Consider the following 17,312-nt stretch of genomic DNA (forward strand, 5'->3'; position numbering starts at 1 on the left):
GAGATAATGCCTCCAAATTTTCAAAGCAAACACCACAGCGGCCAATTCCAAATCATGTGTAGGGTAGTTCTCTTCGTGAACCTTAAGCTGACGTGAGGCGTAAGCAATCACTCTCCCGTTCTGCATCAACACACAACCTAGTCCTTTCTTGGACGCATCGCTGTATACCTCAAAACCTCCCGTTCCCGATGGCAGAATTAAAACTGGTGCAGACGTGAGCCTCTCCATCAACTCTCGGAATGCTAACTCACAAGCTTGATCCCAAACGAAAGGCACTTCTTTTCTTAACAACTTAGTCAACGGTTGAGCCACCTTGGCAAAATCCAAAACAAACCTCCGATAATAACCTGCTAACCCAAGAAAACTTCTTACTTCCGACACTGTTGAAGGTGCAGCCCATTCCTTTACTGCCCGTATCTTGTCTGGATCCACAGAAATCCCTCTACTATCAATCACATGGCCTAGAAACGTCACGCTGTCTTTCCAAAACTCACACTTAGAAAACTTGGCATACAACTGCTTTTCCCGCAAGATTTGAAGTACCGTCCGAAGGTGTCCAACATGTTCCTCCCTATCTTTTGAATAAACCAAGATATCGTCGATGAACACGATCACAAAATCATCAAGGTGAGATTTGAATACTCTGTTCATCAGGTCCATGAAAACTGCAGGGGCATTAGTCAAACCGAAAGGCATAACCGTAAACTCGTAGTGACCGTACCGAGTCCGAAACGCAGTCTTAGGGATATCCTTGTCTGCTACTCTTATCTGATGGTACCCTGACCTCAAGTCATCTATTCTTGGAAGAGGGTATTTATTCTTAATGGTAACTTGATTCAGCTCCCGGTAGTTGATACACAACCTCATACTCCCGTCCTTCTTCTTTACAAACAACACCGGAGCTCCCCAAGGCGATGCACTTGGCCGGATATAACCCTTGTCAAGGAGTTCTTGCAACTGAGCCTTCAATTCTTGCATTTCTGGCGTATCCAAACGATATGGGGCTTTAGAGATGGGTGCAGTGCCCGGCACGAGATCCACTGAAAACTCCACTTCCCTAGCAGGCGGCATACCCGGTATTTCTTCGGGAAAAACATCAAGAAATTCACGGACTACAGGTATCGTATGAGCCACTTCCTCCTTTGCCTCCAAGTTCTCGATGGAACACAAGTACACATCATTGCCCTTGTCCATGTACCTCTTCATCTTTACCATAGACACCAACTTAATTCCGGGTTCTTCCATCTTTCCACGGTATGACACTCTCTTCCTGCTGGGTCCTCGTAGCACTATCTTCTGATCTTTGCACAAGATTTGGGCTCTAAACCGCCCCAACCAGTCCATACCTAGGACCACATCCATCCCGTCAAAGTCGTACTGGATTAGATCGCTCGGAAACTCTTCTCCTTTGATACAAATCTTGATGCCCTCAAAAAGACGGTCAAACACCCTAACTTCTCCTGACGCTACCTTCACATTAAACCTCACTCCCGCGCCCCCAGATAAGCCCAACTTCTTCACGAGGCCGGGTGATATAAACGAGTTAGATGCCCCTGAATCAAACAAGACTGTTGCTGGCACAGATTGCACGAGGAAGGTTCCCACTACTACGTCACTATCACTTGTTCGGACTTCATTTAAGGTGAGCACCCTCTCTTGAGATGACCCTACCGTCGGATGATGAACCTCTATCCCTCCATACTCTCTTACATCACGGAGTACCGGCACAGGAGCTGCACTAGAACTTACTCTTGTGGACGTACCACTCCGGATCCACCGTTCAACTACCCCAGAAGCACTGCTAGATTCGGCCAACCGAGACCTCTTAACCACTTCACTCACATCTTCAAACACTACGATTCGCTGGCGATGAGGCATCACAGACTTCTGCTACAACAACAAGGTTACCAAAAGAGCAAGTAAGCAAGCAAGACAGAAAGCAACACACATCTCACCGCGCAACCTAGAGTCCTAAGCCTAACACGTAGCTCCTTAAGGTCGCTTAGAGGTCTCAAAACACACTTAAACACTTAGAAAGTCTAGACTCAACTCTTCCTAGGCTCTAAACCAAGGTTCAAACCTAGGCTCTAATACCAACTGTAACACCCCCCAAAAACAAGACTACTTAAAACGAGTCTTAACACTTGCAGATTGTCGCCGTAGCGTATACCTAGTGTGGTATACGTGGCATAACACCCCGTTTTGGATTCCTTTTATCCAGTTATCTTTTTATCTTCCATTGTGCTAGTTTTGTGCTTGATCTACAGGTGTTAAGACTCGTTTTAAGTAGTCTTGTTTTTGGGGGGTGTTACACAAAATGATCCAACCAAACGATGTAATAGATCTATTCCAAGGAATGTTATTCCATTCCTGACCTATTCCATGAACCAAACATGCTATAATAAATATACTATAATTTCTTTCAAAATAAATATATTATAATTTGATTGGAAATTAATTAAAACTAATTAATTAATAATATTTCATAATTACACTTTCCTTTTCGAAAAATTATACAAATTTATAATTCTCATATTTTCTACCTATAAATACAATGGATTGGTGAGTTTGGAAATCATAATATTTCATTTTGCATTGTTTCCCTCTTCTTCTCGTCCTCTCTGTGGAATCATATCTTGGTGTTGCACTCATGAAAACGTAAGAATTATTTTACACCTTTCTTGATTATTATTATTATTATTATTATTATTATTATTATTATTATTATTATTATTATTATTATTATTATTATTATTATTATTATTATTATTATTTGCAATTGTCGCTTGAAGTGTTTTTAGAGCTGCTGGATCCAACGGGTTGGGCGTTGATGGAGGCCCTGGTAACATTGGCTACAAAGCTGATTTTGTAATTTTCCGGGGGCAAGGAAGGGCTAATGTTTTTCTTATAGGAAATCAAACTCCTCTTCTCCTCACAGGCAACGAAGCGCTTTGCTGAACCGGAAAGTGATTCATTTTTAATTTTTTTTTTCTCTTTATTCCTCTTAGATTATTACAAGATGTATACGAAGAACGAAACAAAACCTTGGCTTCAACACCAAAAACACAGAAGTTAAGGATAGAGATCAATGACTAAGTCACGGATTTGAACTACCAAGTATTATTTACTTTTTTTTTTAATTGTGAATCAATATAAATTAGCTAGATTTGTCGAAAGATAAAAGAAATTTAAAGATCAAAAGAACTTAATAAGCTAACTACAATTAATACAAAATTATATAAACAAAAATCCTCATCTAGAGATATTTCAGAGACAATGTTGAAGAAAAAAAGTAAAAATCATCAATTTCACAATGGAATTGATATTTTGACCTTTTATCTTCAACTTTGTCTTTGAAATTTCTATTGAAGTCTAGACTTCAATGAAAAATTCACCAAAATCGAATTTCAAATTGAAGCAGCTAAAGGCATGAACTCTATTTAAAATAGAAAAAAAAAATTAAACATATCGCTTTTTGGGAAAAAAAAAAAACCCCTGAAAAATAATCAAACTTTAACTTAAAATTGAAAAACAAAATTGCCCCTAAATACCTAGAAATTATTATAGTAATTTTATGTTAATCTCCATTTACATTCTTTCATGAAATTCTTATAATAACGACAGTGATTTTGATAATTTTGTAGGATTTTCTGAAACTTAGAGTTAGTCTATTGACTTCGAGGTTTAATTTGTATATGCTATTCAAGTTTCTATGCTTTTTCTCATCCCACTTTTCCTTTCTCTAGAGAAAGTAGGAATGTGACGGTGAGGAATTCAGAAATATAATATTTTTCTTGTGGATATATTTGTGACAATTTCATTAAATTATAATTAATAAAATATAAAATATAATTAAGGAAATGAAATTATCAAATTAACAAAATATAAATATTTATAAATTTTTGTAAATACATACATATATACATTTATGCACTATACTAATCATACAAAATTTAAATGCTACTTTTTTAATTTCTAAATGTAATTGTTAAATTATAAATCTATCAATATAAATTATAATTAGTGAAATTATATTATAGAATTTTTCTATATACGTATCAATAAATATTATGTGTATATACACTGTATTATATAATCATATAAGGAAGTGTGTCCGATTAGAGTTTCTAAGTATAATTCTCTTAGTTATTATTCATATTTTTAGAATTATAATATATATATATGAATTACAATTAGGAATAAATCCACTTAATTATGAATTTTTTTCTATAAATTTATGTAAATATATACATGATTAGAGATTATATTAACCATACAAAATTTAAATTTAAATATTATACGTTATGAAAATAGATATTTGACCAAATATATAAACATCCAACTATATTATTATATATTGTCCATTTTAATATTTTTCATTTTTTTCAATTTAAATTCATAATAATAAAAAAAATTGTGTGCAACACACGTGTACAACACTAAAAATTCTTATTATCATAACATAACATACTCCGTGCATCGCACGGGGATCATACTAGTATTACAATATAACATAACTAAAAATATCTTACCAATAATCTATTGATAAGTCCAATCAAAATCTAAAACTTGGTGCAGAGTTCAAGCTTTAATTATGCTAATGTGAATAATGCCTAAATTTAAGGGTAAGCAAATATGTTATGTTTATATAAGTATATGGGAGTAGAAAAGATAGAAAATTGTGATAAGTAAAAGAATATAATAATAAATTTAATCATAGTAATAAATAAATATGTAAGTAGATAATGGTGAGAATATGATTATAATGATTTATAACCAAAATATATGATAGAAAGTTTTTGAAAACCGTTTTTGAAACTTTTCCAAATTTTTTAGAAAATTGTAAAATATTTTCAATTTTCAAAATAGAAAAGGTGGTAGTAAATATGTTTTCTGTTTTCTATTCTTCAATTCCCTAGCTGTCTAGAAAACTGGAGGAATTCTCCCGTTAGTAAACGGACCCAAAGATTTTTTGGGGGTCTTGCAAAATTTTAAAAAGAAAAAAAAACAACAACAACAAACAAAAAAAAAAACAAATAAACAACAACAACAAGAAGATAGTGTGCATCTCATGCACTAGCAGACCGGGGGTTGGTCTGTTAAGACTCGGATGGGATGGGCTTGGAAGTAAGGCACTAGCTTGCGTGCCGTAACGGCCAGTGCATACACCATCTTTTCTAGCGGAGTGTATTGTACCTCGGAAGCTTTGAGAGCCCGACTCACGTAATAAACCGGATGTTGCGCTCAGTCCTCTTCCCTTATGAGCACGGAACTGACGGCTCTTTGGGAGGACTCCAAGTATAAGTAAAGGGGTTCTCCATCTCGTGGAGTAGATAACAAGGATGGGGTGAGTATATACCTTTTCAATTCTTCAAACGACTGCTGGCAGGCGTCAGACCAATTGAACCCTTACCTCTTTTTCATTGCTTCAAACAAAGGTAAGGCTTTATCAGCCGACTTGGACAAGAACTGTAATACCCCATTTTTCTTAAACCTTATTAACCATACTTCACTAAAGAGATACTAAACAAGCATAATAAACTTAGTAATCAACTATAAGAAGTGTCACCGCCACAATCACCATACACGGTGATTGCACAGGCAAGGAAATGATCTAGTCAAAGTCAAACTTACAACCTTAAACAACTTGGGAAATGAAACCTCGGTGTCCAGCACCAGCAGAACATCTAAACAAGTCTACATCCAAGTCTCAAAATAAACATAATTGATAAGAGTTTAGACAACAACTAGCGCTCTAAGCTAATCTAGTCTAACTTGATCACTCTCAAGAACTGGGCCCACTATCAAATATCTCAATAAGCAATCTCATACTATCATATATTTCAATAAGCAATCTCATACTATCATATATTTCAATAAGCAATCGAATGCTATCATACAATGAATGAAAGACAATATAATGTCATGCTTCTTATCCTACTTTCATGCAACACGTGCAAATCATTTAATCATGCAATAAGATGAACATGAAGCTTTAGTATAAGTATAGATAGATATACATATACAATCTTTCTTTTGTAACAAGGAACACTTGTTCTGTGGAGGTTTCTTAGAGTCACAATGACTCGCTTTTCTCTTCTTTCACTTGAGTCACACAGACTCGCTTTTCTCTTCTTTCTCTAGAGTCACACAGACTCGCTTTTCTCTTCTTTCTCTAGAGTCACACATAATCGCTTTTCTCTTCTTTCTCCAGAGTCACGATGACTCGCTTTTACTCGTGAGCGAGGTAGGAACTTCACCATAATGTGAACCTATCTGGGTTCGGCATCTAGCCGGCCCAATACTCATCTCGCCCACAGAACCACTCTCTTGGTTCTTTTTTTAAACTCTATGGAATCAGGTACCGTACTTGTCAGTGTGCACACCCCCTGACCGAGATTCCAAGCCCGGCGGGTAGTATCCTACCTAGTAACGTGGGAATACGCCTCATGTCTGTTTCTTTCTTTACTTTCTTTCTTTCTCTTTTCTTCCGAAAGGACATAGTCCTAACGGTCCTCCAAAACCTCGGATTACTCACACTAGATACATATAGATATAACTCATGCATTTCAATCTCATGCAACAACTTCACTTATGCAAACTTATGTACATAGCTTCTCAACAACTTCTCTTTTCTCACAAATTGGAAATCAAATATCATGCAACTTCTTAATGCAACTAGATAATGATTTTCCAAAATAGATATAGGTTTTTGAAAGAATACTTAGGCTTACTTAGAGCCACTAATGCACTTTAGTTAATGATATGCTAAACATGCTCTTTACTGTAAAGAATATCTCAAATTCTCTTTGAGTAATAATCAAGCAAATATTATGCTACTTCATGCTCATCACATTAATACTTAGCAAAACTTCTTAGCAAACACTTAGCAAATATTGATCATGCTCATTAAACTCAAAATGAGCAACATGCTTTAATACTTCACTTTACTGTATAATTAGATTCATGCTCTGCACAACCAAACATCTCATATTCTTGGCAAAATTCTCAAATACTCACAATGGATACTTAGGCATGCTAATCAAGCAAACATTGGCAAATAATGATCATACTTCTTAATCCAACAATCAAATAATTATCATGCTTCTCATTCAAATAGCCAAGACAAAATACTTCACATTTTCATTCTTTGCAAATGTTCACAGACTACTTCTATAGCATGAATCATCACAATTTCTACTGTAAATTACTCATTTCTACTCCAAATTCAATGAAATCAAATTCTACTCGTGCGTCGTAAAGATCCCGAGTGTCCGAGCCTCAAGGGCCCGCGAGTCCCAGTCTGAACTACACGTAGCTGAGCCACAAAGAGCCCGGCCACTACACAGCTTTGGCCTGGCGGGGCTTGAGGGGCCCTGCCGCTTGGATCCGCTAAGCGGCGGCCTAGGGCCATGGCTCTAACTGTGAGCTGTGCCCTAGGGCCGTTCCTCTACGGGGCTTCCCAACGGTCCCTGCCTAGGGCCGTTGGCTAGCTCCGTGACTCCATCTGGTGCACATTGTCTGTGCGCCAATGGGGTTCTTCTTCACCTGAAAACAAATACAGGGCAATCTAACACTCCCAAATCCTCAACAACATATCATAGATCAACAATAGATCACTTAATAGCTCAACCACATCAATAATCTAGCATTTCTACACATTTCAATATTTATCTTGACTTCACAGAGTCTATAAAAAGAGGTGGGAGTCCATGAGTTATATACTTTATAGATCAAAAGTTCTTAGTTAAATCTTTCTAGAGATACATAGTATTTTCCAAAATATAAGATGTTAATAACTTAGTTTTAGGGAAATGATAGAATAAGCTTCAAATATCTATATGATCAAATATATATCTCATACTTAGTTATATATGTACATATTCCCAAAATCAAGTATAACATTTCCCAAAACATATAAGTACATATATGTAATTCTAGGAATAGAGCTTTCTTGGAAAATCATAGCTTTTGGTAGTTTAAACCTTTCAAGTCCAAATAATATTTTATATGCTCCAAATAGTTTCTCAAAGGTTGAAGTTGCTCAATTGAAAAGGATTCTAATTATTAATTAATCAAGAGATTAGGGGTTTAAATCCCACCTTAAACACTTTTACCAAAGCATAACAACCACCAATTAAACCAAAAAGAGAGATATTGGCCAAAGGAATCAATCCCAAGCACTCCAACATATAATCTGGTTCTCTAACCAGTGAGCCACAACAGACCTTAGTAATGAAACTAGTCTAGTTCCTTTACTAAGGTCCGTGGGTCACAGAGCTTGTCACGGAACTACTCCTAGTACCGTGACTTGCTCTCTGGTGCACTCTGCCTTCTCGACATGAACAAAACAGATACCCCAAAAATTCCACAGAAGATCAAATAGGTTCACAACATCAAATTTCACCAAACATTTCAACAATATCATGCATCAAACATCAACATTTAACTATATAACAAACATTCACAAATTTTATGGGTAAATAGCTAGGTTTGAGGTCTCCATGGGTTATACCTTGAGTTTTTCAACCTCAAGATTCCTTCAATCTCCATCCTCAAGCTAGGCCTTCTTCTTTACCATCTCCATTTCTCAAGCAACAACCATAACAACCCAAACAAACACATCCAGCTTAGATAATCTATCTCAAAGACAAGCTAATAACGAAATAGAAAAGGGAGGAAGAAGAGAGAAGCTTACCCAAGCTTGAACCTCAAGCCTTGAACCTGCTAGACTTTGCTAGAAGAAGCTCTAAAATAAAGAAGATGATGGAGAGGGAGAGAGACACGAGAGAAAGATGATGGATGAGTGCTGCTGAAGTTTTCTAATGAGTGAATAGTGAAACAAGGGGAAAATGCTATCCTTTATAGTTAGGGTTTTGGGGGTAGAATTGTAAAATAAAATTTTAGGGTTCACCTTGCATCATAGATCATAGTTTAAAAAAATGATTTTGCATAACTGGGGGTCAAAAATAGATTTGCTAAAAGATAGTTTTAATTAAAACACTTGGTTCAGGTTTCACAGGTTCCTTTCCGGTTTCACTCAGATTGACTTTTTGGGTCAAAACTTGGTACATAAATGTACCCGAAATCTAGGATTTTCAAAATAGAATATTCCCAGTATCAAATTTATTTAAAAACTCGATTTAAATTATTTAATTCAAACACCTTTTTCAAAATAAAATTTTTTGAAAGAGTGAAAATAGCTATTTTGGAATTTATAGCATAGAATTTAGGAAAATTATTTTTGGGTTGTCACAAGAACCGACTGAGTGCATCTAATCGGTCAGTTAACCTTTGCAATTCTTTAGAGATCCCGGCGGTTGCATATCAAGGATGACATTCACCTTCTCAGGATTCAGCTCAATTCCCCGTTTGGTGACCATATACCCCAAAAAACTTGCCGCCTTGAACAACGAAGGCGCACTTTTTAAGGTTCAAACGAATGTTGTATTTCAACATTATTCTGAAGCAGTCTGCTAGGTCTCCAACGTAGTCTATCTCTTCCTTACTTTTAACCAGCATTTCGTCCACATAGGCGGCCATGGACTTACCCAATAGTTGGTGGAACAACTTTGACACCATCTGAGTGTATGTGGCGCCGGCATTCTTCAGTCCGAACGGCATGACTTGATAACAATATACTCCATCTAGTGTGATGAATGCGGTCTTTTCTTCGTTTGCCGGGTGCATATAAATTTGGTGATTGTAACAACCCAAAATTGTATTTTATAAATCCAATTTTAAGAAATTCCCGAAAATAGTCATTTTCACTCCATTAAAATTTTTTTGCGATCAATTGGTGTCCGAATAAATTATTTTTGTCACATTTTAAATTAATTCGACGCCAAAACCTATTTAATTCGAAATTTCCTAATTTTCGGGTACTTCGCGTATCAAGTTTTAAATCTAGAAATTTATCTGACTGAGATAGGGAGAATTCAAAAAGACTTTAAATAAGGGTTCATCTAAATAGGTTTTTGAGAAAATTCATTTTCAACCCCAAAGTATTTAAAATAGCATTTCTAGTCTATGGTTCATGTTGCAAGGTGGACCAAAGAGGCATTCTCCTTGTCTGATCTTTTCTAGAACTATCACCAAATTACCATTTTGCCCTCCACCAATCATTGAGTATCCTTCTAGGGTTTTGAACCCATATATAAGCAATAGAAAGCCAACTTTTCTCCTGATTCCATTCTTTGTCTTCCCACCCAAGAACTCATCAAGGGAGAAAGAAGAAACATAGTGAGTTTTTGGTTCATTTCCATCCTTGTTCTTCTAGTTTCCTCTCTTTAGCTTCTATATATGAGTTCCTCCTCTTAAGTGTTGTTGTTTGGCTTGTTTGAGTCATCTAGGTGGTCAAGGGGGTAGTGGTTGAGTTGGGAAGAAGAAGGAATCCAAGCAAGAAGAAGAGGCAACAAGAGGGGTATAACCCCATGGACTCCCTCTTAGATTTGGCTCTGTGAAGCCTCTTTATTGAGTAGAAATTATGGGATTTTTTTGTGTTTATGCTTGAAAGTAATTTAGTATTTGTCTTTGACTAGTTGAGAATGTTTTGGACTTGTTTGGATTGAGATTGCAGGTGAAAATGTCATCTGGTGCACACACAGAGTGCACCAGATCAAACCAGCGGCCCGAGCCGCGGCCTATCAGGAGGGTCGCCGGCTAGAGCCGTGGTTACACGGGTCTAGGGCACGGCCCTAGAGGAGGGCCGCCGCCTAGACCCGATGGTGTAACGGGGCACATGGGGCGGCTCTTGAGGAGTCCCGCCCCAGGTCCCTGAGTTTTGATCTGAGAAGATTTTGTGCAGTGGACGAGCCCTTGTGGCTCAGCTACGTGTTGTTTCGGGCCAAGTGTTACGGACCCTTGTGGCTCGGCTCTTCGGGATCGTCTCGACGCACGTTTTGGCTTTGATTTCGTGGAATTTGGATAAAAATGAGTAAGTTGTGGAGGAATTGTGAAGGAATTGCTATACAGTATAATTTTGGCTAAGTTCACTGTGAACAAGAAATACTTGATAATGTGATCTATTGATATTTTTGTGTTGAGTAGAGAAGCATGATCCTTTGAGAATATCGTTTATTATGAAAGCATGACTAGATTATGATATTTGATCAATGAGATTCGAAGCATATTTTGTTGTTAAAAATGTATAGAATTTGCTATATTGCAAACCGAGCGTGATGTTATATTCTTGAGTACTTCATGTTATTTTATACATGGTTTAGAAGCATGTTATAGAGTATTTGGAATCTCACATATGTCATATTTCAAAAATGCATAAGGGGCAAGGTGAGCCCAAGAAATATTTTCAAAAACCATAAGCATGCGGTATAGCATTATTTGATGCATTGAGAAATAGTAGAGTTGTTGCATGCATGAAATTGATGCATGAGAGATATATCTATGTATTATCTATATTGGTGAGGTTTTGGAGGATACCGGTTAGACTATGTCCTCTCGGGAGATATTTATGGACATTGCGGTCCAAGTATATGTAACGCGGCGTATTCCCACGTTACGAGGTTGGAAACTGCCCGCCAGGCTTGGAATCCTGGTTAGGGGGTGTGCACACTTAAAGTTCGATACTTGATTCCACAGCACGAGAACCACGAGATTGGTTCCGTAGACGGTATGAGATATTGGGTCGGACTTACGCCGTTCCCGATGGGGCAATTCACGCTTCGGTGAAACCCTGAGCCGTCTACGAGCGAGAAGAAAAGAAAGCGAGTCAATAGAGACTCAAAAGAAAGAAAGCGAGTCAAGAGAGACTCAAAAGAAAGAAAGTGAGTCAAGAGAGACTCAAGAGAAAGAAAGTGAGTCAAGAGAGACTCAAGAGAAAGAAAGCGAGTCAAGAGAGACTCAAAAGTAAGAAAGAAAGAAAGAAAGAGACCTCCACAGAAAGTACTCTATTTTTTATAAAGAATGTATGAGTGTGTATATATATAGTATTGCACGAGATTGCATATGTATATAGAACTACACATGATTGCATATGATTATGGTATTGCACGAGATTGCATATGAGTATGATTATAGTATTGCACGAGATTGCATATGAGTATGATTATAGTATTGCACGAGATTGCATATGAGTATGCTTATAGTATCGCACGAGATTTCATATGAATATAGAACTGCACATGATTGCATATGAGTATGATGTATAGCATTGCACAAGTTGCATATGAGTATGATGAATAGTGTTGCACAAGATTGCATTTGAGTATAATACCACATGAGATTACATAATGAGAATGTTGATTTAAGATTGTTCATCGAGCATGATTATTTTGTTATATTTGAAGCCTTGTATATCAAGTTTATGTGATGAGAATGTGAGAGCATAAGAATACCTGTTATATGGTTTATTAGTATGATCCTACCTATAAGCATGAGTTGCTTGTTAATGTAATTGAAGTGTTTATATGTTGAAGTATCTAAGTGTTCAGTCTTATATGTATATAAGCATGCCAGTTAATATTATAGGTTGCAAGCATTTAGAAAGTATGTGATGGATCTAAAGATGATTAGAGATAAGTTTGTTGTTTCCAAGAGGAATCAAATGTTTTCAAAGTATATCTATAATGCTTTACAGGGTTGAGTGTGGTTATACTTAGCTTCGTGTTAACGGGTGTTTTCCTATTTGTCTATGTGTTGCTTGCAAAACCCCTTTCAGGTGGGCCCAGCAGTGAGAGGAGATCGAGTTAGATTAGTCTCGTAGTTTGAGATGTCTAAACTCTAGATATGTTGATGACTTTGTTTTCGGATTTTAGACTCATGGTTGTTATTATGGTTTTGATGATGATGTAGACTTTTGGGGTGACTTTTCCCCCTTATGTTTTTAGTATTTGTTATGGATGCCAGATATTTATGTTATTTCTAGTATTACCCCTTAGCCTGTGCAATCACCACGGAGTGGTGGTTGTGGCGGTGACATTCCCACTAGTTAGCTTTTTAGTTATTATTTCCGCTGCTTATTTTATGTTAATGTTTGGATTAGAATTGTGATTCAGAGATAGAAAAGTGGGGGTGTTACAAATTGGTATCAGAGCGGTACGAACCGCGGGAGACTTAGGATGTTTGACCCTTAAGATTGAGTATAGAAACTCTAAGTAAAAGTCCTAGGAAGGACAAGTTAAGGAAAGACCTCTAAGTTGAAGTCTTAAGAAAGACAAGATAAGAAGAGAACATTAAGTGGAAATCCTAAGAAGGATAAGATTAGGGAAAGAGCCCTAAGTGATGAATTAAGAAGAGAAAGCTTCGAGTTCAGTGATTAAGTATGAGAATCAGAGTTAAGAGAAACTCTAAGTATCAGTTAGGAACGCGGTGAGGTCGTGAGTTTCCTTGCGTTTGCTTATCTGTTTTTGTGCTTTATCAATGTGTTTAAAGTGCTTTTGCTTATCTTTTGAAAGTAAAGTAGAGAAGTAAAGAGAGAAGTTGAAAGAGAAAAACCAAGAGTTTGAAAGTTAAAGCTTAGAAGAGAAGTTGTTCTTGTTAAGTTGTTAAAGTAGATGAGAAGAGATGCCTTTGTTGCTTTGTGTGCTTTGCTTGCTGCAAGATTTATCTTAAGATTAGAGAAGTTAGAATCAGCTAACTTTTAGTCGTGCTAACAAGAATGATCTGTTCTGGTCATGTTCAAAGGGTTTCGCGATGCCGCCGCAAAGAGTTAGAGAGGAATTCCTCGCTCCTCAGGACCTAGAGCGTCGTCATCTACAGACTTGACCGAGAGCCTGCGCCAGCTCACCCAGTTGACTCAGACCATAGGAGTTGCCGTACTCAATGGGAATAACGGTAGTGGTGATTTGTCTAGGAAGATCACGGGACGTAATCCACCGTGTTACTTAGGTCAGGAGGATCCGGAAGTTCTCGAGAGTTGGATCCGCACGTTTGACAAGCTGTTTGACGTGGTAGGATGCCCAGAGGATCAGCGAGTAGAGGCTGCTGTATACTATCTACAGGGAGAGGACGATCACTGGTGGGTCATGGAGGGACCGACTGTTCGGGCAAGAGAAGGGTTTGACTGGGAGATGTTCAAGATGGTATTGAGGGAGAGGTTCTACCAGGAGTATGTCAAGGCTGCTAAGTATGAGGAGTTCTTGCATCTCGAGCAGGGAAGCTCGACTGTCCCGGAGTATCATGCCCGCTTTGTGGCACTAGCTCGATTCACTCCTACCTTGACACCGGATGAGGCGAGTAGAGCTCGCAAGTTTATCCGGGGGTTGCACTATGATGCTCAGAAGTCTTTTTCAGCGGCCAGATTTGCTACTTTGACTGAAGCCTACAATGCAACTGCTGGTTACTCTAGGCTTCAACAGTTGCAGTGAGATGCCATGCAGGGAATGAAGAAAAAGAATGAGGGTGTGGATTCGCAATCGAACAAGGGGCACAGGTTCAATCCGACGAGCAGGTTTGACGATCGAGGCGGGGAAAGGAGGACATGACTATGAGGCAGGGTGTGACACCCCGAAATCCAAATTCAATTAAGGGATTAATTGAGTAATTAATCCTATTTCAATTTGTAATTTAATTCCTTAAATTCCTAAAATTTAATAGTTGGGGACTAGTAATTGACTAGTCAACCCCAAAGTCAAAGTTGTACCTTGAGCTTTGTAAGGAGTTCCCTTGTTCCTTACACTTCCTTATGTTAGTAAGAGTATTCTTGACCTTTCACTTGTTGTTGGTAATGTAACCTAACCTAGTAAGACTACTTTCATTCTCTCCTTACACTTTTCTAAAAATCTAGCTCCACCCTCTCTCTAAAAGGTGAGTAGCTTTTCTTCCAAGCCAAGTTGGAACCTTGCCAAAACTTCAAGAGTTGCTTCCAAGATTCAACCTTTCTTATATTTGGGCATCTAGGAGGGTAAGATCTAAGTTCAACTTGTGTTTTTGGTTTTATCTAAGGTGTCTTTTCTTAAAGATAAGATCTTTATGATCTTTTGGTGTGTTCTTGAAGTGGGTTTGGAAGGTGAGCCTTGTGATGAGCTTGTTGAGGTGTAAAGTGAAGTCTTTAGTCTACAAGAGGTAACCCATGCTCTACAAAATCTATTTTGCTTACCTATATGAATATTTCTTGGATTCTACATGTGTTTTTCTATGAAATGTGAGTGTTTATGCATTGTCTTGTGAAAATGCATATCTAGAGCTTGTGTTTAGGGTTCTTGTGTGTCATTGCTTGGAATTTCCTTTGATTCAAGTCATTTTGTTGTATTTGGTGAGATTTGGCATGTTTTGGACTTGAATTTGAGCTTGGTGTTGAAAATTCCCGAAGGGATTATTTTGTATAGGTATATGTACCCGCGGGCGGAACGACGGGTAGAGCTCCAACCCGCCGCCCACCCGCGGGGAACGTAAGCCGGTGGGTAGTGTACCCGCGGGCGGAACCACGGGTGGGAGCCTAACCGTGGGTCCACCCGCGGGGAACACTGTGGTGTTTGATTGGGATTTGTTCCCCGTGATTCTTTTGACTCGGTATTTGGTCTTTTGACTTCTCGTTGTTCTTTTGTGGAACTATTTGAGTGTCTTCTTGATGTTTCGTATGTCTAGAACTATATGGTAGGAATCCATGTAGGTTTTGGTGTCTTGAATCGTGCTAAGTGTTCAACATTGTGTTTTGTTGAACCGTGATAAGTCTTGTGTGTTCTTCGGAACTACGTTTGGTTTACCCGTTTGATAAGCATGCTAGTTTGGTGTTTAAATGCTAGCGTGTGTGTTGTTTGTACCTTCTTAATGGTTGATGATAACTTGTGTTATTCATCGTTGTTGTTGGACTGTGATTCATTCCTTGATTGAGTATGGTTTCATATCTTCGTTGTGATCCGTTGATTGATTCCTGTTGAGATGTGATGCGTGTGTGGCTGTACCTGGATTGCACGATTTCGGTTTATGGGGCCTTAATCACCAAGGTACGGCAGCGGTCCTCGTGGTGGCCGTGATGCGATTATGGAGTTTGTGGCCTTTGTGTAAGGTTCACGTGATTCTTGGGTGGCATGTGTTGCCGTGTGTGTGATCGGTACCCTCGTGTACTATGAAATCGGTGGTTCTGTTGGAGATCTGTTGGAGAGGAGACGACGGTCCTCGGAGGGAAAAGGTTGGACTTGGTGTACAGGGGTCCTGGAGGTAAAGGTTGGAACTAGATATAAGGTTGGGGGTAGCCATAAGGTTGGAACACGGCATAAGGAAGGCATATCAACTCGTGATGAGTGATGTCACGAGGGCTTGTGTAACCGTGGTTGTGTGTTCTCTTCTTGTGACGTGTGTAGTCACAACAGCATATGTTGCCATCGGTCTTGTCTTTATCTTTCGTGTTGTGGTTAACCTTTGTGGTTTGGGATGTGTTCCCGTATCCTTGTTGAGAGTGTTGAGTCTTGTGTTGACTATCGATCTTGGTTTTGTACTTATATACTTATGTATTCCATTTCGAAAATGGCTTTATAACTTATATCTATCTATGTATGATATTTCACATGTATTGGTGGGTTACCAGCATTATTCGCTGACCGGGCGTCGTCCCATGTTTTATTGTGTTCTTTCAGGTGATGTCTAGGCGAGTGCGCAGTCTAGTGCCTGTTAGCATAGCTTCTCCCGTTGGTTTTATGGCCTGTGTGCCGATCTAGTTGTAGAGTTTTGAGACTATGGATTAGTTGTAAACAATGCAGATATTGCCGTAGCGTTCATCCTTGTTGGTGAACGTGGCATAACACCCCATGACTTGGATTTATATTTATCCAGTTATCTCTTAGTCTTCCGCTGTGTTTGTTGTTTAGTTGTGTTATCTGCATGTTTAAGGCTTTTAAATAGCTTGTTTTTAGGGGGTGTTACACAGGGAGTTGGAGCTGGAGGACCACCGAGTGAGAGGGTTTCGGTATGCCCGAGATATGGCAAGGACCATCCTAGGACAACTTGTGGAGGATTGCCCGTAGTTTGCTTCCAGTGTGGGATGCCGGGCCATAGAGCCGCTATTTGTTGTTCCCCGAAGACGGAGGGATCCCATGGTACGATCCCGAGCCAGCCACCCAGAGGTCCGATCAATCAGGCGCCGAATCAAGCTATGGGAAGTGGTTATCCACCAAGAGGAGGTCCGCACAGAAATGGGAATCATGGACGAGGTGGAGCGCAGCAAGGACGTATCAGAGGAGCTGGACTAGGGAGGATCATGGTCATGGGACAGATTCAGGCTGGAAGCCGCAATCTCGAGAAAGGTAACACTCTATCTTGGAATGAGTGTGTTGATTCTTGCATGAATGCTTAATTGGATGTGTATGCTTGAGAAAATTTGTTACAAGTTGTTGCAAGTTGTGGGAAGATGTGCTAAT

General features: G+C 38.6%; 1 protein-coding gene across 1 annotated transcript; it reads left to right on the top strand.

Moving 5' to 3' along the window:
• The first annotated feature begins 11,273 nt into the window (after positions 1-11,273).
• Positions 11,274-14,324, top strand: LOC109157531. The gene is made up of 2 exons (XM_019305387.1): positions 11,274-11,289; positions 13,717-14,324. The coding sequence occupies exons 1-2, from the start codon at positions 11,274-11,276 to the stop codon at positions 14,322-14,324; spliced, it is 624 nt and encodes a 207-aa protein (XP_019160932.1).
• The last annotated feature ends 2,988 nt before the right edge of the window (positions 14,325-17,312 follow it).

The sequence above is a fragment of the Ipomoea nil genome, unplaced genomic scaffold (genome assembly GCF_001879475.1).
Source record: "Ipomoea nil cultivar Tokyo-kokei standard unplaced genomic scaffold, Asagao_1.1 scaffold2783, whole genome shotgun sequence".
Lineage (NCBI taxonomy): Eukaryota > Viridiplantae > Streptophyta > Magnoliopsida > Solanales > Convolvulaceae > Ipomoea > Ipomoea nil.